Here is a 21758-nt window from a genome sequence, read left to right on the forward strand (position 1 = left end):
CGTCCTCCAGAGCTGCTCCGCCCCGTGCTGAGTCGTCACCTAGGCCGGTGCGTCGAGCCTCTCGCAGGAGTGCGGCACCCCCTGCACCTCAGCCGGCCGCCAAGTCCTCCAGGAAGACGACAAAGCGGCCCTGACGCGCACAACCCGGAGATGGAGGAATTTGCTCTTTCCCAGGAGACGACGAGGCTAGCGTCGCTCCTTCCCCCGGAGGAGGGCCGGGTGGAGAATCCTGTGTTTTCTTTTGTTTCTGTACCGCCACTGGCTCAAGGGCCAGTGGTACCCACATTGTCAAAGAAAGAGCAATTTCCCTTTCCTCCGGGTTCCCAGGTCTGCGGGCTGACAGTGTGCGACGCAATGCCTCCTCACTCTCACCCGAGACCCATATTGCCAGTGGATAAGAAAGTGCGGTCTGGGGACGCGATGCCTCCCCGCGCACCTCTAGCCAGTCCCCCCGGGGACTTAGGAAGTTTTGTGGGGATGAGTCAGAACGCACTGCCTTCTGTTCCATCCAACCTTACTCCCCCTCGCTGCACCACTGCGGGCACGTCGATTGGGCCTTTGGTGCCGCTTGCACGGTATCTGGGGGCGTGGCTTGCGCTACCCAGCCCGTCTCGCTGGCTCATTCGCACAGTTCGACTCGGCTATGCGATTCAGTTCGCCAGGCGGCCGCCCAGGTTCAGCGGCATCCTCGAGACTTCGGTGGCAGCCCGAGATGCGCCTGTCCTGCGCGAGGAGATTGCTGTCCTTCTGGCAAAGGGTGCAATCGAGCCGGTCCCTCCAGCCGAGATGAGGCAGGGGTTTTACAGCCCCTACTTCATCGTGCCCAAGAAAGGCGGTGGCCTCCGGCCAATCCTGGACCTGCGAGTCTTGAATCGGGCCCTACACAAGCTCCCGTTCAAGATGTTGACGCAGATGCGTTCAGTCCGTGGATTGGTTTGCAGCGATCGACCTGAAGGACGCTTACTTTCATGTCTCGATTCGCCCTCGACACAGGCCGTTCCTACGGTTTGCGTTCGAGGGGCGGGCATGGCAGTACAGGGTCCTCCCCTTCGGGCTCTCCCTGTCTCTCCGTGCCTTCATGAAGGTGGCAGAGGGCGCCCTTGGCCCGTTACGGGAAGTGGGCGTCAGGATCCTCAACTATCTCGACGATTGGCTCATCCTGGCCCGATCGCGAGAACAGTTGGGTGGTCACAGGGACCTGGTGCTCCGGCACCTCAGCCAGTTGGGGCTTCGGGTCAACTGGGAAAAGAGCAAGCTCTCCCCTGTGCAGAGAATCTCTTTTCTCGGTGTGGAGTTAGACTCCGTGAGTATGACGGCACGTCTCTCGGACGAGCGTGCCCAATCAGTGCTGAACTGCCTGAGTTCCTTCAGAGGCAGGACAGTGGTTCCGCTGAAACAGTTTCAGCAGCTCCTGGGGCATATGGCATCCGTAGCCGCAGTCACGCCGCTCGGGTTGCTTCATATGAGACCACTTCAGCACTGGTTACACTCACGGGTCCCGAGATGGGCATGGCGCCGCGGGACACGTCATGTCACCATCACGCAATCGTGTCACCGCTCTTTCAGCCCCTGGTCGGACCTTGCCTTCCTACGGGCCGGGGTGCCCTTAGGACAAGTGTCCCGGCATGTTGTTGTCACAACAGATGCCTCCAGCATGGGCTGGGGCGCTACATGCAACGGGCAGGCAGCCTCGGGGCTCTGGACGGGGCCTCGACTGCTTTGGCACATCAACTGCCTAGAGCTGTTGGCAGTGCATCTGGCCTTAAAGCAGTTCCGGCCACTGCTCCTAGGCCAGCACGTGTTGGTCCGCACGGACAACACTGCGGCTGTTTCGTACATCAACCGGCAGGGAGGTCTACGATCACGCCGCATGTCACAGCTCGCCCGCCATCTCCTCCTCTGGAGTCAGTCACAGCTCAAATCGCTGCGCGCCATCCACATTCCGGGGGAGCTCAATCGTGCAGCCGACGCGCTCTCACGACAGCTCACTTCCCCGGAGAATGGCGACTCCATCCCGAGACGATCCGGCTGATTTGGAGTCGATTCGGGGAAGCTCAGGTAGACCTGTTTGCTTCCCGCAAGTCCTCCCACTGCCAGCTGTATTTCTCCCGGGCCGAGGCCCCCCTCGGCACGGACGCACTGGCACACAGCTGGCCTCGGGCTCTGCGCAAGTATGCGTTTCCCCCAGTGAGCCTGATCGCACAGACACTGTGCAAGGTCAGGGAGGACGAGGAGCAGGTCTTGTTGGTTGCGCCATATTGGCCCACCCGGACCTGGTTTCCGGAACTCACCCTCCTCGCGACAGCCCCTCCCTGGCGCATCCCTCTGAGGAAGGACCTTCTTTCTCAGGGGCTCGGTACCATACGGCACCCGCGTCCAGATCTGTGGAACCTCCATGTGCGGCTCCTGGATGGGACGCGGCAGACTTGAGTGGCCTGCCACAGGCTGAAGTGGAGTCTGTTCGCGGACTGGTGTTCTTCTCGTCGGGAGGACCCCCGAAGATGCACGATTGGAGTGGTGCTTTCTTTCCTGCAAGAGAGGTTGGAGCGCAGGCTGTCGCCCTCCACCTTGAAAGTGTACGTGGCTCCTATTGCGGCCCATCACGATGCAGTGGACGGCCGGTCCCTGGGGAAGCACGATCTCATCGTGAGGTTCCTGAGGGGTGCCAGAAGGTTAAATCCTCCTAGGCCACCCCTGATGCCCTCCTGGGATCTCTCTATGGTCCCTTTGAGCCGCTGGACTCAGTCGAGCTGAAATTCCTGTCGGCTAAGACAGCGCTCCTGACCGCGCTCACTTCCATCAAGAGGGTCGGGGACCTCCAAGCATTTTCGGTAAGCGAAGAGTGCCTTGTGTTTGGGCCGGCCTACTCTCACGTTGTCCTGAGACCCCGGCCTGGATACGTGCCTAAGGTTCCCACCACGCCCTTCCGCGATCAGGTGGTGGACCTGCAAGCACTGCCCTCGGAGGAGGCAGACCCAGCCTTGGCGTTGCTGTGTCCCGTAAGAGCGCTGCGCATATACGTGGACCGCACCCGGAGCTTCAGAAGCTCTGAGCAGCTCTTTGTCTGCCACGGATGTCAGCAGAAAGGGAAGGCTGTCTCCAAGCAGAGGTTGGCCCACTGGATAGTGGATGCCATCGCCTTGGTGTACCAATCCCAAGGCGAGCCGTGCCCCCTCGGGGTGAGGGCTCACTCCACACGGAGTGTTGCCTCCTCCTATGCGCTGGCGCACGGCGCCTCTTTGGCAGACATCTGTAGAGCTGCGGGCTGGGCGACACCGAACACCTTTGCGAGATTTTACAGTCTCCGCGTTGAGCCAGTCTCTTCCCGTGTGTTGGGTAACAGGTAAGTGGCGGGAAGAGTTGGCCGGTGTCACGCTTGCTGCGCCATTCCCCCTTACCCGGGGATACGAGCACCTATTCTCTCCTCCAGTTAGTTCCCCGGATGGCGAACCCTGGCGGAGTTCCTCCAGCACCCCCGGCAGTCAGGCTGGGCGGAGCAGTCTGACGCCAGGCCCAGTACCGGTGTTAGCTTGCCCGGGTCTCCGGTCAGCCCCTGTACTCGGCTAGGTGCCCGTGTGGCCTGATTCCCTTCGGGTGATCCCACACATGTATTCATCCACGGTACGGTTTCCCTCACGGTAAACCCGTGTCTTCCCTTTGACAGAGCTCTGTCAGACCCTGATGGCAGCCTTCCTCCCTTCTCCTAGGTAGGATCTGCCCCAGGGTCCAGGCGTATGTAGCACTGCCCCAGGCTTGGGCCAGTCCATACCAGTGTCTCCACACGTTACCTCCCTTTGGGCAGGGTGTGGCCTCCGTAGCGCCCTTCTCCGGAAGGCTCGCTTCCCCGTCGTTACTGCCGGGCTGTAACAACAAACAGGAAAGACTTGAAGCAGTCTTTCATAGAAGGTCGAAATCCCTTCCGATTTCTGGGGAAAGGAACAGCGGCTTGGCTATCTCCAGCAGCAATGTACTCAGTGGTCCCTGCGGGCGCCAAGGTTAGCGAATTTGCGCTGGGGCGACGGGAAGGTTGCGACTTTCGCATCGCATTTGTCTGTCACGCGCTAGCTTGTCAACATCTGCATGCCACAAGGTCGTGACGGGGTTCAGGTTGTGGCGCTTTCCATAGACCCCTAATGTCGTCACGACATAACTCGTAGTGACCGACAGATAGGGAACGTCTCGGTTACGTACGTAACCCTCGTTCCCTGATGGAGGGAACGGAGACGTTATGTCCCCATGTCACAATCTTGAACCATCGCTGGTTGCCAGGGACACGTTCTCGGCTCCTCAGCGGAAAACCTGATGAGTGGATGCACCTGTCTCCCTTTTATACCCGTATGCACGGGGAGTGGCTCAGGTATGCAAAATCCACTAGCCAAATTTCATTGGCGTTTTCTCTTATCAGAGGCAGTCGGGGCTCTCAAGTAAATCCCCCTCTAATGTCGTCACGACATAACATCTCCGTTACCTCCATTAGGGAACGAGGGTTATGTACGTAACCGAGACGTTTTAACATTTTCTCAGAAATCATGTTTCTTCATTGTGCATTCCAATTAATCTCAATCAAACTTATTTTGACTAGGTAAAAACAGCTAATTAACACCACAAAACACAATAAAAACATAATAAAAAAAACATGATTTTGAAAATAAAAAACGGAATTATCTGATTTTGCAAATAACGTTCATATCATGTTACAGTGCTTATTGTATCCTTATAATAATGGATACAGCACTGATGTGGGCATCCTGGCAATAACATATGAAATGGAAAAAAAAACTAAACAAAAAAACTTTGAAGTAGCCAGTGGATGAATTTAGGCATTAAAGTTTTTACATTGTAATGTAATGTAGGTCAAAATCCCTTGCTACATGTACTGCGTTAGACTTCACTTAGAATAAGTCCTTAGACTAAAGCCCCTTTCACACAGTAATACCAGTAAATTTCAGTCAAATTTCCGGAACGACTTTACCGGTAAATTCAGAAATGCGCTGTTCACACAGGCAACTACATTCCGTCTTTTTTCCGGAAAAGCACCATTCACATCCATTACAAAATACTGCTAAACTCTGTGGCATCATTAACCTCCAAATGGCTGCGCTTGTATAAACATGCAGTCAGTCTTTTTGTTGATGGTTTCATTTTTGTTTCTAACTTTTGCATTCATGCAGCTGCTTTTGTCCCAGAGACATCGTAGACGACTACAAACCAGTGCTTAATATGTATATTTTATGAAGGTAAATCACATATTATTTGCTACTGATTTACCTTCATAATATTTCGAGGTCCTGCACAATTTGGTACATTTTTCCCATATATATATATATATATATATATATATATATATATATATATATATATATATATATATATATATATATAGCTATATATATGTTTTTCCAAATTAAAGTTTGTTGAGGAATCTACAACATAATCCTAAACTGTGTCCATTAATTTCAAGTAAATACTTTTGTTGTTATAACCTAAACTCTTGGACAACTAATTTTAATTTTGTGCATGAATTTATAGCAATAAATGTAGTAATATATGTGTCATCCCCCATTACCACATTTTAAGAATTTTAATTTAAAAAATACATTTCGAAATACATTACACAAAATACATTTCGAAATAAAATGTAATTACAAAAAGAAGAAAAAATAACAAAATATAGTTTATACAAATAAATAGGCTAAAAACAATGCTTTATTTAAACCTAAAAAATTAAACTTAGCAAGAAGTGTTGCTCTATTTATTTTAGTAAGTTAAAGTGTGTTCTGAAGTAAATTACTTTATTATATTACAACAGAAACAAAGGTTAGTTTTAGATATGGCGGTAAAAATGCTAGTGAGGGGCTACAAACATAACAGTGATCCAGATTTCTACTTTAAAAAAAACATAGTTCTCAGGTAAGCAGGCAGCTTTGCTATTTATAACAAATCATGCTTTGGTAAATCATAATTATGAATCTTTGACATACTAAATCATTTTTAAACCTTTCAAACCTTTACCTGTCCTAGTAAAGCCACTAACTTACGGCCTCTAGTGGCTACAGTTAAAGAAAACGCGAATGTCGCAGGAGTGACACGGATGAAGTTTGTCTCCTGCCAGGCGCCATCCTCAGTACCCTTTCCCTCTCTCCTAGTGAGATTTCCCTTTAACTTTTACTGTTTTTACGTTAAATCCAGTGCCTTTGGTTCGTCATCTTCTTAGTTATATTCTGCGTGTAAGTGGCATGATGTTCACGTTCACCGGTTCGAGAGGATTGTGTAAGTACGGCTCAAAATAATCATGTCATGTAGATCAGATCCTGCTGTCATTCATTCAGATTAAAGCGTAATGACCTTCATCCGAGTTTTATCGCATTTCACACATCATCTTTACCTTGGCTCATGATTTAAGACAGGAAGTGTTGATGTAGTTTATAAAGTCGTGGGCGTGAAATCGTGCGCTCCTGAGGAAATGCGACATGACATACAGCTAAACTTTTCTGACATCACCACCTTCCTGAGGAACATCACCAAAGAGCTTCAGTTCATCATTGACTGATTGTTACTGATGTAATAATGACAATTCATTACTTATCTTTGTGCTGTTTCAAGCCTACATGACTGAATTTCTTCTGTGGAATACCATTTTTTCTTTCAGTTTTAACCGTGCATTTTTAAATGACAGTTGCCCTAGAAAACCTTATGAAAATTATCATAGTAAGCATAGATTCTGAGATATAAGAGATTGTTTTCTTAATGGGAACAGATTTGGAGAAACTTTATACATTACTCGCTCACCAGTGGATCATCTGCAGCGAATGGGTGCCGCAGAATGAGTCTCAACAGCTGATAAAAACATCACAATGATATGCCAGTAATTCGCACGACTCCAATCCATCAATTAACATTGTGTGAAGTCAAAATATACATCTGTAAGAAACAAATTCATGTTTTTAGACTTTTTACAAGCCAAAACAGTTCTAAACAAATATGTTGGTGGATTTTGATGTCAACAGGAGATGGACTTCTTCACTGGAGGAAGGGTTCTTAAAACGTTAAAATGTCAGTAAGCGATTTCTGAGAAATGCTGTTGTTATTTGAAATCACTACAATAAACAAGCTCCAAACGAGAAGGTTCACAGACCTATCTTGATAGTACCACCACAATATTTACGAACATGCTATGCAACACAGGCAACTCCCCCATCATTAGTGCACATGGCACTTACTGGTGATTGGCTAGAAGTGTATTTTGGTGCTCGGTGTGATCCACATTCAGCAGTGTTTTGCTCACTGCACATTTAATGATGGATTGTTTTTTAAGAAAGCACAGCTTTTCACTTCACAAGATGCTAATTGATGTACTGTCTGAATTGCTTGTTGATTATTGCAACATTTTTGCTATGCTCTTTGGGCTCTCATTCTGACGGCACCCATTCACCCATGGCCCGAGTGTGAGTACATTTTCAGCAAATTTTCATTTTTGAGTGAACTAAATTAAATTATTTTAAAGTGAATTAAATAACTTAATTGAGTGAATTAAATTATTTTAAAGAAATTGTAGTTACCGTAGTGGCATAAACCAATGTGTCTGACTGAACTTGGTCTACTCACATAATCACCAGGTCCCCCATTTAGAATATTACTTTCATCCACTAACATGACAAATGTTAGAAGTTATAATTTCCTTGGTGACACATTAAATAGTTCAACTTCTGTGCTGTGTCTTACAGATAAAGCACCCCTGTCCAAGAGCTTACTGCTGCTTCCTACAGTCCTCACTGTGCTGCTGACTGTGCTTTTGCCTCAGTACCAGGATCTGTTCATATACAACCTCCAGGCTGTCAGGCAGGGCAAGCAGGTGAAATATTAAACCAGTTGACCCAAAAAATTCAGTACACTATATACTAATGCATACATTTAATGAATTATGCCTTTTTATAATTTTTTTAAATTAATTATTTATTTATTTTTACTGTGGTTAGTAATAATAATGAGCTATTGTAGCATAAAAAATGGTTTCTGTATTTTGGTGATTCGATGCTTAAAAATAAACTGTATCATAAAAGAGCATTATCGGTCATTCTCTAGGCCAAGCATTCTGGACAGTTTTCAGATATAACCGATCATTTTATTATTTTTAACCAATAGCATATTTTGAAATATTTCTAAACATAATTATCCTGTGTGTGTTCCATGGCTCGCTTGTAGTTCTGGAGGCTGGTGAGTGGACGGCTCATCTGCTTGGACCTGAAAGACACTTTCTGCAGCAGTTTGCTTATCTACAATTTTCGTATTTTTGAGAGAAGGTTTGGCAGCCACAAATTTGCTGTAAGTTTGAATAGCAGCACTGTTGTGTGTCATCCTGTTTCTTTTTTTCCACAAAGTATTTGTTTTGTTTTTTTATTAGTTTTTTTTTTTAAATATGACTTTGCAAAATGTATTCTAGACAAGTGACATTTTCAATTCACTGTGAAGTACTGACACAACATGCTTCTGCTTTGTTATACCATAGACATGTAAGATTTGCACCCATTTTCTAAAAAACATTCTCTACATAAAATAATAATTGGCATTATAAATAAATATTTAAAAAAAAATTTAATTTTTTTTTCAAATTTGATATTCAAAAATACCAATATGATGCTGTGTACACCAACCAGTTTAAGATAAGGTGCCTGAAGGTCACACGGAAACTTGGAAATGCCTTCATCTTATCTGGAAATCAGTTGACTAATTTTTTAAGATGTTAAGATTTGCTCTTCAGCCTACTATTTATGATGTGTATCTTGTTAAAATGCTATAAACAAAACAAGTCCATTTTTTTAATGAAATCAAAAGCCCTTTCATACGCTATGTTTGCCTACTCTACATTCATATGCTGATGACTTTAACCCCCCCCCCCCCCCCCCCTTTTTTTTTTTGTTAAAATCCCATGATGTTTTTGGAAAAAAAGTTGTGTAAATCTAAAACATTGTCATATTTTTGATTGTGACGTTTAGTCCTTCCTCTTTGGAGCATGGATTCTCTCTGCTTTTGTGGACTTGCTGCTGATAGAGGCTCTTCGCGTCATGTTTGATCTTAAAGTGGATGTTCTACCTGCTGGACTGTGAGTGACACGAGTTTCTACACCATTTTAAGAGTTGGTCTTTACAAACCGTTAGATATTAATAACAGTATTAATTCCTGCAATACTTTATGTATGTGAAAGTGCACCTCTTTCCTGTGGAACAAACATCAACTTCCCTTTTTGACATTTAGATTAACTTTTTGTCTCATTGTATTTTTATGAAAGCATTCTTTACTGGCATCAAAACAACATCTCTGTTGAAATGGCAAGGTCTTGTGAAAGTAAAGTACTAACCTTATTTCAGGTTATTTCCTTTGAGCTACTAGCTTTTAGACTCTTCTTAATAAGAGACTGGCAGATAGTGGTTTCCTTTTTTGATGAGAAAAATAGATTTGCCTTGATAATCTTGCCATCTTTCTAAGGACTCAGTCAATCAAACAAAATTGTTTGATGAAACGTAAGAAACTTTTTCATAATCACAGCATCTTCAATCAAAGTTCAATAGCTTTATTTTGCAACTTTTAAAACTTAAGAATGATTAATTTATTTGTGTGTGAACCATTAACTGTTCTTAAATGAATAGTTCACCCAAAAATAAAACTGTACTCAACCTCATGTTATTTCAAACCTGTGACTTTGACACACAAAAGAAAATATTTTGAAGAATGTTGGTAATCTATGGAAGCGTATTGCATTCACTTGAGGAAAAAAAATCTACTCTGTTTTTCTGAATTAACGAGTTAATTATCTCAGAATTACGAGATAATTAAGTCATTAATTCAGAAAAACAGAGCAAAAAAATTTTTTTTCATTAAAAATTATCTCGTAATTCTGATAATTAACTCGTTAATTCAGAAAAACAGAGCAAAAACTTTTTTTTTATGAAAAATTATCTCGTAATTCTGAGATAATTAAGTCGTTAATTCAGAAAAACAGAGCAAAAACTTTTTTTCATGAAAAATTATCTTGTAATTCTGAGATAATTAACTCGTTAATTCAGAAAAAGAGTAGATTTTTTTTCCTCAAGTGAATGCAATACGCTTCCGTAGTAATCGAACCATTTTGGTGACTATTGACTTCCATTGTAAATTAAAAAAAGAAAATCTGTTTCATAAAAGAAAGGAAGTCATAGAGTTTAGAACAAGTGAGTAAATATTGACAGAATATAAATTTTTTGGTGAAGTGACCCTTCAACAGTTATGTTTTGAATGAAACATGGTCAACATTTACTTCGTCTTTTTGCAGCAAGTATTTTTTCTTTTTCTTTGATGCCAGTGCTTGTCAGGCATCCATCTGTTTCATGTTTGACATGTGTGCGTTTTAAAATCTGGAGAGACAAGTTGTCTGTGAATTTTTTTTGCCTTGTTCTTGGCTTTTAAGTCTCAAGTTCGGCCCCACATACTGTATGTGTTTATCACTTTTCATCACCTTATGTTGGCTTTTGTTTGCAGTTGTTTTACTGACCTTCTCTAATATTGTTCATTGTTATTCCGGTGTTGCGGCGTGTGCCGTGCACATCGCCTGTGCCTGAACTTTCAGGTGAGCTTCTTCCAGCACTAGAGAAGCGGGTTCCAGCCTGCCACTTTATCATTCTCATCAGCTTCTGCTTGTAACCTTTACATGCAAAAAAGTAAACAAAGGGATCCAGGCACGAATTTAAGTTCATAAGGCACACTGTAATATGTAGGGATATCTGAAAGGACTGTAGCTCCATGCAGTCCGGATCGTAGATTAGTTTTCGGACCATGTATTGCAGAAGGTCTAGATGGTATGGGCTGAAACACACCACAAACACAAATACCACTCCTGCAATCACTCCTCTTGCTTTTTTGGTTCTTCCAGAACGTTCTGTCAGCCGGTTGGACTTTGCTGCTAGATGCAGTTTACGGGTCAGTATAGAGTAGCAGGCGATGATTGTCACCAGTGGGACTCCAAAGCCTAAGACTACCCCAACAATCAGCAAGTAGGGCAGACCTGGGAAAAGGCCCTCAAAATTAGGGTATTCCATACAGGTGATGTTGTTGTCAATCTCCGTTTTGGTCAATTTAATGGTCAGGAGAGGCAACGTCTGGGCCAACACTAGCAGCCATATGGCCAGACACACTAATCGGGCATTTTTCACTTTTCTTAATTTCGTCAGCTTCAGAGGAAATACCAGTGCCACAAAACGATCGATTGCCAGACAAGTCATGAAGCTTACTCCAGCATAGCAGTTCAAGTAGAATAGCAGTGCTATGGCTTTACATAGTCCTTCCCCCAGGGGCCAGTGGAAGCCAAGGCCGTAGTAAACAGCTCGTAGGGGTAGCGACAGGCAGAATAGGATGTCAGACACTGCCAGGTTGGCAGAATAAAATGTGATGGAATTAAGTTTGGTGATGTTTAAGAAGATCACATGAAGAGCCAGGGCGTTGCCTAAAAGTCCCACTGGACATATGATGGAATAGGCCAGAGGTATGAGAACTCGGGCCACTGGACGATGGTCATACAAGTTGGTGCAAGAGACGTTTTGCTCTAAATCTGGGCTCATCTTAGTTAGATATAGGAGAAGTCACTGCAGAGAGAAAGGCAAAGGATTATTTTGATGCATTTATTTGATCAAAAATACAGTAAAAACTGCAATATTGTGAAATTATTACAATTTACAATAACTGTAATCTGTTTTCAAATGTGATTTAAGGCAAAGCTGCCATCACTCCTGTCTTCAGTGTTACATGATCCTATAAATTACTTTTTATTTGCTTAATTTGTCCTTGATGGAAGTAATAATTCATTTAAAATTTCTTACTTACCTCAAGCCTTTGAATGGTAGTGTATATTTTTACTATGAATAGTAATTCTGGTCTCAATATTATTGATTGTAGTAAGTATGTGTAGACTTCTGTAGTTTTTAAGCTATTTCCCTTTTTCATGTGAGGCGTGTTTCTGTTGCGCTATGATATGACTACCTTAAATGAGCATTTAAAATACAGTTTATGATTGTTTTGTTTGACATTGGAAAAAAGGATAAATATAAATATAATCAGTAACACTTTACCATAAAGTTCCAATTGTTAACATAAGTTAAGTACATTAGTTCATTTGAGCTAACAGTGAAAAATTGTAAATCATTAATTAATCTTAGTAAATTTTTATTTCAGTATTTTACTAATATATTATTAAAATTAAATGTACTTTTTTTGCATCTGTTAACATTATTTAATGGACCTGAGCTAACACAAACTAACAAAGAACAGTTGTATTTTTATTAATAACTAATGTTAACAAAGATTAATAATGCTGTAATAAATTGATAGTATTGTGATTTAATTTTAGTTAATGCATTAACCAATGTAAAGTGTCACCATATAATCAAATATATCAAAGAAACGCTTTTAAATATTTTAATATTTTGTTGTTGGCTATTGGTCTATGAAGAACAAAATAAATTAGCTTCACACATGGTCACCATAAAATTTGATTAAAAAAATTCTTTACAGAAATATACATATTTTTTTAATGTTTGGGCTTAATTGAACACTTTTAATAGCACAATTTTCCAAAACACTCATATTTTCATTTCTTCTGCCCTTTTTATCAAAAATTTAATGAAAATATTTACTTACCAGATAAGAGAGCAGATTTTCAGATTTGCAGCAAAACGGAGAGTTCAGCATCTCTTCCTGCCTCTTTCTCACTGTCTGTTACTCTGTTCCTCTCTTTCCTCTTATCTCTCTTTCTAGCAGCGTGGTGAGTCTGCTTAAAGAGATAGTTCACCCAAAAATGAATATTCCGTCAGCATTTACAACAGGTTGTTGTAGCCTGTAAGAATTGTTTTCTTCTGTTGAACACAAGAGAAGATATTTTGAAGAGTGATGTTAACTATTTACTTAAACAGTATGGAAAAATATGGAAGTTAGTGGCTACCAACAACTGTTCGTTTCTTTTGTTCAACAGAAGAAATAAATTCATACAGGTTTGAAACAACATGAAGGTGAGGAAATGATGACAGATTATTCTGTTTTGGGTGAACTGTCTCTTTAACTCTATATGGAGAAGTGAAATTATCTTGTGACTTTCATTGAAACATCTAAATATTTTTACATCAGACATAATAGTTACCTTTGATCTGTATTGAATCCGCATTTAGAAACATGTTTAGTTTCTTACATCACAAAGACCTAGTTTGAGACTTAGTAAGGTACTTATTGCACAAGACCTTATCTTTTTTTAAATTTTGGAAACCGTATGTGAAAAATAACTAATGGAAGAAGGCAAATTTACATTTTTCCGGTCTTAATTGAAGTACGTTTGCATAAGTCACCTTTATTTATATAGCGCTTTTAGCACTTAACAGTATCAAATTGGAGGATAGAGTGTCAGTAATGTATAAGTGGGGGCTGTTCTCCTCTGGCCAGAATATTATTGTTTATTTATTGTTTATTTATTGATTTAATAAAATTTTTAAATGTATAAATGTATTATATTTCTATTTATATATTGTTGCAATTTCTAACAATAATAGTATTATGTAGTTAGGTATTTTATTATATTTTTAGTTATTTTGTTATATTTTTAGTTTTATTGCATTTTTAGTCGAGGTCTTCACTGGGGATATGTCTCTGGGGCTCATCTAGATATCCTGGTTTCCGCTGACGATCAGGGCTGTAGACATCATCTCTTGGTGCTGATCCACCATCTGATCTGGATACAGACTGAGAAACAGAATAAGAAAGAAACAGACAAATATTTGCGTAGATGCCATTCTTATTACGATGTAACGAGTACATTGTGTGTTATGAGAATGAACTGACTTCTGTGACGTGAGGCGGCTAGCAGACGGTCTGCTAAGCTCTTACCCCACTTGTCATTCTTCTTAAATGGTTGATAAACATATTCCGAATTTTGTAATTGTTGCTTCATTGTATGTCGTAATGAGAATGTGATGTTAATCTGATTTCCTCCATCATGCATCAAAACTGCTTAACAGAGACCTTGCTATCTATCACCTTTGTCAATAATCAATTCTTAAACCGATAAATTCATTGAAACATCCTACTGTACTACTTAGTACCCCTTTTATTTCCTCTGTTATGTATATAATACTATGTGAAGTGTTTTCGAAGTAACTAGAAAAACAGGTGACTGTTCACCAATGTATTGTACATAATGTTTTAGTCTGCATTACATTGGAAAATAATGATTAAGGAAAGGTACAGAATGTAAAGAAATAGTTTATTTCTACTTAAAGGGATTTTTTAAACTAGATTTTAAAGAGATTTTCCCTTTTCTTCATCATGGGCAGGCACTATTACATGATTGATTTGCACATTTACACATTTTCATTCTGTATTGTCATCTGACAGCAAGGTTGAGGATTCACTTGACTTTTCCTTGTGTTTCTAACTCTTTTCATTTTCTCTGTCTTTCTCAGACTGGGCCCAGTCTTTGCTCTCTTTGTGCCTTTCTACTGCTCCATCCCACGTGTTCAGGTCACTCAGCTTCTCGGCCACGTCTCAATCACAAACAAGTCTCTGACGTACATTGTGGGCGCACAGGTGAGCTCAGACTGCCTTCACAAATCATCTTCACATTAGTTTTCTGTACTTCTAGTTTAGTTTATCTCTTAGTTTATGCTAGTTTATCTCAGAAGCTACACACAAAAAGTAAAAGTCATTGCTGCTTGAGATCTCAGGATAGTAAGTGACATTCACTAACATTTTTTGACGAAGAAGTGAAGACAAAACACGAGGTTCAAACGGCTAAAAAGGTGCAGTTTTTTTGTTTTTTTTCTCAAAAACACCAGATATTTGTTGCAAGATTAGAAACCACAGATAATTTTTTGTAGGGTAACAGAGAAGTCATGAGAAACTCTAGCACCTGAGAACTTTGTGGTCTCGTGCTCTGGTTGGGTTTTGAGCTGATCTGAGATATGAGCAATAACAGACGAAGCTGCATACTTACTCATTAGAAAAACAGACAAGGGTAAATGACTTTTTACCATCACAGTCTTTTTCAGTCATGCATTCACAAACATACCCAATTATCCTAACCAATGTAATTTAATCTTGTAATAATAGATAATTCATTGGGTTTCATTAAATTAATGTTCATAATTTTGTTCCACTCTTGCATCAAATAAGATGTTTCTTTATATCAAACACTTGTTTATGGATGATTTATTGAGTTAGCGTTACTGGTTTGTAATTTCAAGTCAAGTCATCTTTATTTATACAGTGCTTTTAACAATACAGATTGTGTCAAAGCACTTAACAGTATCAAATTGGAGGACAGAGTGTCAGTAATGTGTCAGTAATAAGATTAAACACTTACATTTTCAGTTTCATTATTGAATTCAGAGATGTCATTGTCTAGCTCAGTTTAGTTTAAATAGTATCTGAGAAATCAAATTGACGATTAACGCTAGAAATTAAGTGTCCCCAACTGAGCAATCAAAGATGCTTTGTGGATGTGAAAGTGCTTTCTTCACATAGTTCTGAATTTCTTTTGTTTTTATTTTGTTCTGTTATCTTGTCATCAGCTCCTGACCTCAAGTGCCTACATGTGGGTGGTTGCTTGCAGTGGACTAGTAAGTATAAAGCGGCTCAATTAAAATTGCATCATGTTTCTACGTTTCTTTTTTTGCATCTGTAATGGTCTTTAGTAAGTATGATTACATGTATGTGGTGAAATTCAATTCAACCCACAATCAAAAAACAAGATCCACTGATCTGAGAAGTTGCTGTACCTATGGAAATGAAAAGAGTTCACTAGGTTAAAGATTTTCCATTAGAGCATTCAGTGATAGTGGTTTCTAGTAGGAAAAGATAAATAAAAATGAAAATACTGTCATCATGTTGTTCCAAACCTGTATAACTTACTTTCTTCTGTGGAACACAAAAGAAGATATTTTGTTGTTTAGCTCATGGGGTCCGAATTAACTTTGGACAAGTATAAAGTTAATATATTTTGTAGGTTTTTAGGTTAAATATCCCTTTAAGAGTGACCACCCAGTCATCGCATAGAGGACTGCAAATTATGTAATAGATTTTTGTAGGTTTTTGTGTCTTTTAGATTTATCAGAAAGCATGTTGTATGCTCTAATGGTAAAAACATCTTTATGGTAACTTTAAATACCTAGTTACCTTAACTGGATAACCTCTGCAGCAGTAGCAGAGACTGCTCCAATTTTCATTTCCATCATAACCACAACTTCTCAGATTGGTGGGTCAGACTTTATGATTATGTTAAACATAATTAAATGTGTTGTTTTAAAAAATTTAATTGAAATCGCTGAGTAGAAATTTCACCCCAAGAAATTGTTTCATGAATGTCTATTGAAGTCTATTTCAATGCAGGTGCCTATTTTGGGTATGCATGACCAACTCCTATCTACTCAAGTAGGGAAATACCAACTCTCGATAGCTGCTGGCCAAACTCACAATGAAATAACATAAAAACTGTTTCTAGAGTGCCATATTGCATGTTGTAGTTCCTCCCATTCATAGCAATACAAGTGAAGAATCTTGGGTAATGTACAGTCTTTGACGCAGTTTTCAAAGCTTTTCATTTTAAAACAGGAAATTGGGTCAGAAGACATTTTTAATTTTATTTTTTACTTCTAAAATGAATACTGTAGTTTTTTGTTTTAATCCTGTCACAAAAAATGCATGGTTTGCTAATTCAGTTTGTGGTATCAGAAGGAAAATTCTCATTTTAGAACATTGGCTCTGTTAGCAAAATGAACTGCCAATGCATTTCATCCATTTTCATGGACGAGGGAAATATTTGTGTCAGCTTTTAGAAGTACACTTACATATACTGTAGATGGCTTCAAAGCTCATAGCCATGGTCTAAAAGAAACAAAGATCTTTTGATTCCATAGTCTCTTTAATCTGTCTCCTTGTAAATGTCTTGCAAGGCTTACATGGTATTTCTAAAAACACTTGTGTTCGGTGTAGACACTGTTACTGTCATGTCTTTAATGTTAACCTCTCCATTACAATCACCAGATCGCAGGCATGTTGTATTACAGTAATAAGTTGGCAGTCCAGAAGTTCTTACGTGTGCCAGGATGGGCAGCCAGATGTGGTTCGGTGCTCCTAGAGCCGGTCTTCTCTGATTCTGAGCCCACTGCAGAGGCTCCGCTGGGGATGGGCGCTACTTTGGACATCCAGAGACAGCAGAGGATGGATATGCTGGACCAGCAACTGTTCCTGTCTCAGCTGGCACACCTCAGGAGAAATGCACAGCAACAACAGGCTCAGGTACTTCTACAATACTTTTATTCTGAACTACCTGGGGTGACTGCCATATAGCATTTTAGTTATTAGTCCAGACTTTTAACCATTAGGTTATTCTACAACCCCCTCACATGACAGAGAAGAACTAGCCTTGCCATGAATGGCATACAGCTTACTCCTTTCAAAGGTCAGATGAACATCTCACTTACGGCCAAGGTTTAGAACATTGGTTCTTTACCTTTTTGAGTCAAAACCCCTGTTGTCCTACACTAATGAGGCAAGATTTTTCCCTAGGTATATTTATTGAAGGGACAAAATTAAACTTTTTTTTTTTTTTTTTTAGCATTTTTATTCATTTTTATTATTTTAATCTGCTAAAATGATGAATTATGGGGATATTAATCAAATTCATAAAAATGTATTAGAGTCATTTTAAGTCTGGTTGTGTTATTGTCAGAAGCAAAATCTCTTTTATTCACCAATTCTTGTTATTCAGTGTTGGCGAGTGACGAAGTAGAGATGCTACATCTTTCAGAGGTCTGAATTTTATTGCTGAACTTTTATTACCAGGATTGTCCCTGTAATAAACATTCAGCTGTTTTTAGTTCACAAATTTGTTTCAGACTTTCAAAAATCACTGATTCGAATTCCTGTATTATATCTCATGTTTTCGGCTTGTTTATGCAAATTACTATTTGTGTTATAATTTGTCTTGGGTGTTTTTCTTGTATTTTTTTCTTGTAAGTTTACCTGTTCAGATTTTATCCAGTCACCTTAGTTGTGATCTGCTTTTTCAAAACAGCAGTTTGTGAAATAATTGTGAAATTTGATTATAAGTTTTTTTTTTTTTTTTGTTAAATATTATAAATGGGTTGGAAGAGGTTTACATTTCAAAGTTTTAAAGTTATGTATGGGTATGTTCACATAGTATTGGATCACAAGCCATGATGTTTGTGGGGAAAACAGTGTTGGAGGTCTGCTTACATTTCCAGAGATGTTTTCCACAGATGAGATCTAGACATCAAAACTGCAATGAGTCCATTGCTAGCTCCATTTCTGTATTTCTGTCACTCTGGTTTAGACAAGATGTTCAGTGATATGTCTTGTTTTTCGTCTTTTTTTCCATTTATTTGCTCTGTGTTTCTGAGCAAGAGGATGTTAATGGTTTCCTGTGTGCAAACGCAGACAACCACATGGTTTCATCACGGATACCAGATAAAAGCACAGATCATTTTGCTCTTGGTAAAATTGTAACTGAAAGTGAGAAAAGCTGTTATTTTATGGAAATTATGTGGATAATTAGCATAAAACATTCTTGTTTTCTCATGTTATAAGTCCTGGTTGTAGCTATAAATAAGGCCTAGAGTATGTTAAGCATTGTAGTTGATAAACCTGTAGTAGGATTATGAATATGAAGTAGGGATAATGCTTACCGGTTGTTCAGTTTTTGAATATGGAGAGAGACAGAAATCACTACAGTTACAAAAAAAGCTACCTCTACTGGACTACAGTAAGATAAGATATAGAGATACACTGTCTTTAAAGTTATATAAAGTAGAAATTACATCATGCTTTTCTTCTTTATTGTGTATCTGATTATATGAAACGACTTCTCAAAAGAATAAAAAAGCATTTAGGGTGGGTTTTTATCCATCGTTTACTAATTGAAGCAATCTGATGTGAGTTACAGGAATGCTAAAAGTAATGATTATCCTGCCCCCACACAGATGCAGAGGTGACGTCATGAAAGAAGAGATGTTTTTGAAAGGAGAGGGGATGATTTTGATTATGAGGATGCATGAAATTAAAAATAATGATGTGCACATTTATAATAAACTTTATGTGAGCATTTATAATAAACTGCAAAATTCCATAAAAATAGGAATTGTCAATTTTTATTCCATGGTGACTTAAAAAACATTCCTGTCATTAATTCAGCAGACAGGTCTCCTGAATTGGAACAGATTCTTCCCGACTCTAAGGCACAGAGGACAGAACCAGCACCATGAGGGTCCCCAGCCACAACAGCCCCCCTATATGCACCCGCCGGATAACACAGCTGTGGCTGAGGAGCAGGTGAGATCATTTGATTTTGGTCTTTATCTCAGTTTATTAAAGGAATAGCTCACCCAAAAATGAAAATTAGCTGAAAATGTACACTCGTGCAGGCCATCCAAGATATAGATGAGCTTGTTTCTTCATCAGAACAGAAGAGGAGAAATTTAGCATTACATCACTTGCTCACCGAACATCACGGCACCCATTCACTGCAGAGGACTGAATTGTAAGACAGTGATATAATGCACAATTTCTTCAAATCTGTTGTGATGAAGAAACAAACTCATCTACAATTTGGATGGCCTGTGTGAGTGTACATTTTCAGCACATTTTCATTTTTGTGTGTACTATTTATTCAGTTCCCCCTTCTCTTTGTTCAGCATCATGGGTTGCTAGATTGAACATCATTTTTTGCCATATACTAACCTTTTAATGATACGATGCTGTTATCGCCAGATTGCAAGATTAATGGAGATGGGTTTTTCAAGGATGGATGCCCAAGAGGCTCTCAGAGCATCTAATAATGACATTAACATTGCAACAAACTTCTTGCTTCAGCACTAAGATAAAATATATCGAAGATGACTGGGAGGACAAGGAGAATGAGTTTTTTAACTTCTATAAGATCACTAAGTTGAAAGTACTTAAGAACACAACACTGGTGTCATAACTACACCTGCTGGAAGAAGTTAAGAGCGCTGATACACAACTCACAGGAGCTGAGGATGTCACTTCCTTTCTGACTAGACAGTGTGGCGCTCCTGCTGCTGTGTCTTTCAGTGCTACAAGGAGTTGACTTGCAATTGCATCCCTCTCTGGACCACAGGACAGAGCCAACATGGTGGACAATTATACATTGTGTCTCAGGGCTTGTGCCATTTGGCATCGTCCTTGAACCTACGTTGTCTAATAATTAAGAATTTTATAATATATTGATAAATTATTAAACCATGTTCTGTTTTGCTATAAATAAACTGAATAGAAGTCTTATTGGAATAGTTCATCCAAAAAATTACTTATTGTTTTCATGTTGTTCCTAAGCTATGTGGTTTTTCAGCCTTCCATGGAACACAAAAGAGGATGTATAGCAGAATGCCATGGCTTCTCTTTTCCATATGATAAAGGTAGAGAGTGACTAGTGGCTGGCAAGCTCCAAAATAAAGAACTATAACTATAAATGAGGTGAAGTCATAATCAGTCCCTTTGTTTTCTGTGGTTGCACATATTCCAGCTTAATTCGATGTACTATAGCTTGACAGGTTTTCGAATCTCATAAAACAGGATATGAGATCTGTGGCAGAGGCCAAAATTAAATTTCGGTTTGTTCCTCATGCAAAAGCTCTCATATGACTCGTATGACTTTTGATGCTTTTTTTGATAGACATCAATTTGTTGTGTGGAAAAGAGCAGCCTGAACATTCTTTATCGTCACAGTATTTTTGTGTTCCTAAGAGAAAGAAAGTCATATGGTTTTTGGTCTAAACTTGAAAGGGCTAGTTGTATTGCAGTGTATTTAAAGTACACCTGCATTAAGTGGTTTAATTCCGAATCAAAACTAATGAAAGTTGGGGAAACTGAAAGCACGAGATGTAATACTCTGTCAAAGCCTCAGATTTTTTTTTTTTTTAAATGCTTATTTTAAATTCAGTAGAAACACACATTTTGTCATTGTTATTGTGTGACTTCGGTGTCTGAAAAGCCTAAAAGTACCATGACTTTTATTGTGGCATGTTGAAAAATAAACAAGTGGAACTTTCATGCCATAGTCATCCAGTTGGAAATATTTGTGTTATTTTACGATGCTTCGAACCTTTTTCTGCACAATGAAAATGGATAATATTCAAAGCATCTCTATCTTTGTGTTTATCGGAGAGTGGGACAAAACTTTTTAACAGCATGATTTCTCTGTGGTACAAAAAGACAAGATGAAATATTGTTTAAACTCTTATTAAAGGGATAACAAGAGCGTTGATCCCATAACTGGCATTAAAATCATGTCTTTAAAGAACATAGCCATTTAAATATAAATTATGATGTTATATGCTAATAAGTTTTTTATCATGTGAATGATATCATGATATCATGTGATTTTGTCTCTAATCAAGTGGTATTTAAATAAAAAATATATATATTTAAAAAAAAAAAAAAAAAAGTTTATATAAATTAATGCTCTGACTGCCAGAAAAGCGCTGGCCCACCCAAAAGCTAAGCACTCCTGACACTCTTAAGGTTCAAATAGTAGCTAATGGGTGAGTAAATTCTTTAAGATGGTCTTTTGATAATGACAGTAACAATACAATTTTTTTGGTTGCTCTTTTCTCTTCATCTTGGGAAAAATGCATTTTAGCAGTTTTACACATTAAGATTCTGAAATTCAACCTTTTTTTTTTTTTAAGTCTAAACTCATTCTGTAAACCACC

The 21758-nt window shown here is 39.7% G+C and overlaps 2 protein-coding genes across 3 annotated transcripts; one reads left to right on the forward strand and one right to left on the reverse strand.

The window, feature by feature from the left end:
* The first annotated feature begins 6079 nt into the window (after nucleotides 1-6079).
* Nucleotides 6080-21472, forward strand: LOC306872154 (ubiquitin-associated domain-containing protein 2-like). 2 transcript variants are annotated; one of them, XM_079420586.1, is made up of 9 exons: nucleotides 6080-6270; nucleotides 7725-7852; nucleotides 8203-8322; nucleotides 8994-9100; nucleotides 14472-14595; nucleotides 15579-15626; nucleotides 17050-17304; nucleotides 19222-19356; nucleotides 19795-21472. In XM_079420586.1, exons 1-9 carry the CDS (start codon nucleotides 6237-6239, stop codon nucleotides 19900-19902), a joined length of 1059 nt encoding a protein of 352 aa, XP_079276712.1. In that variant the 5' UTR covers nucleotides 6080-6236; the 3' UTR covers nucleotides 19903-21472. The 2 variants fall into 2 exon arrangements, with proteins under 2 accessions (XP_079276712.1, XP_079276711.1); XM_079420585.1 differs by having other exon boundaries at nucleotides 6085-6270; nucleotides 19219-19356; nucleotides 19795-21465.
* LOC306872153 (G-protein coupled receptor 183-B-like) lies at nucleotides 10126-12736 on the reverse strand. Its single transcript, XM_079420584.1, has 2 exons — nucleotides 12664-12736; nucleotides 10126-11612 (listed from the first exon to the last, which is right to left on the reverse strand). The coding sequence occupies exon 2, from the start codon at nucleotides 11586-11588 to the stop codon at nucleotides 10518-10520; it is 1071 nt and encodes a 356-aa protein (XP_079276710.1). The 5' UTR covers nucleotides 11589-11612; nucleotides 12664-12736; the 3' UTR covers nucleotides 10126-10517.
* Nucleotides 21473-21758: the final 286 nt, after the last annotated feature.

This window comes from Barbus barbus (genome assembly GCF_936440315.1).
Source record: "Barbus barbus genome assembly, chromosome: 7".
Classification (NCBI taxonomy): domain Eukaryota; kingdom Metazoa; phylum Chordata; class Actinopteri; order Cypriniformes; family Cyprinidae; genus Barbus; species Barbus barbus.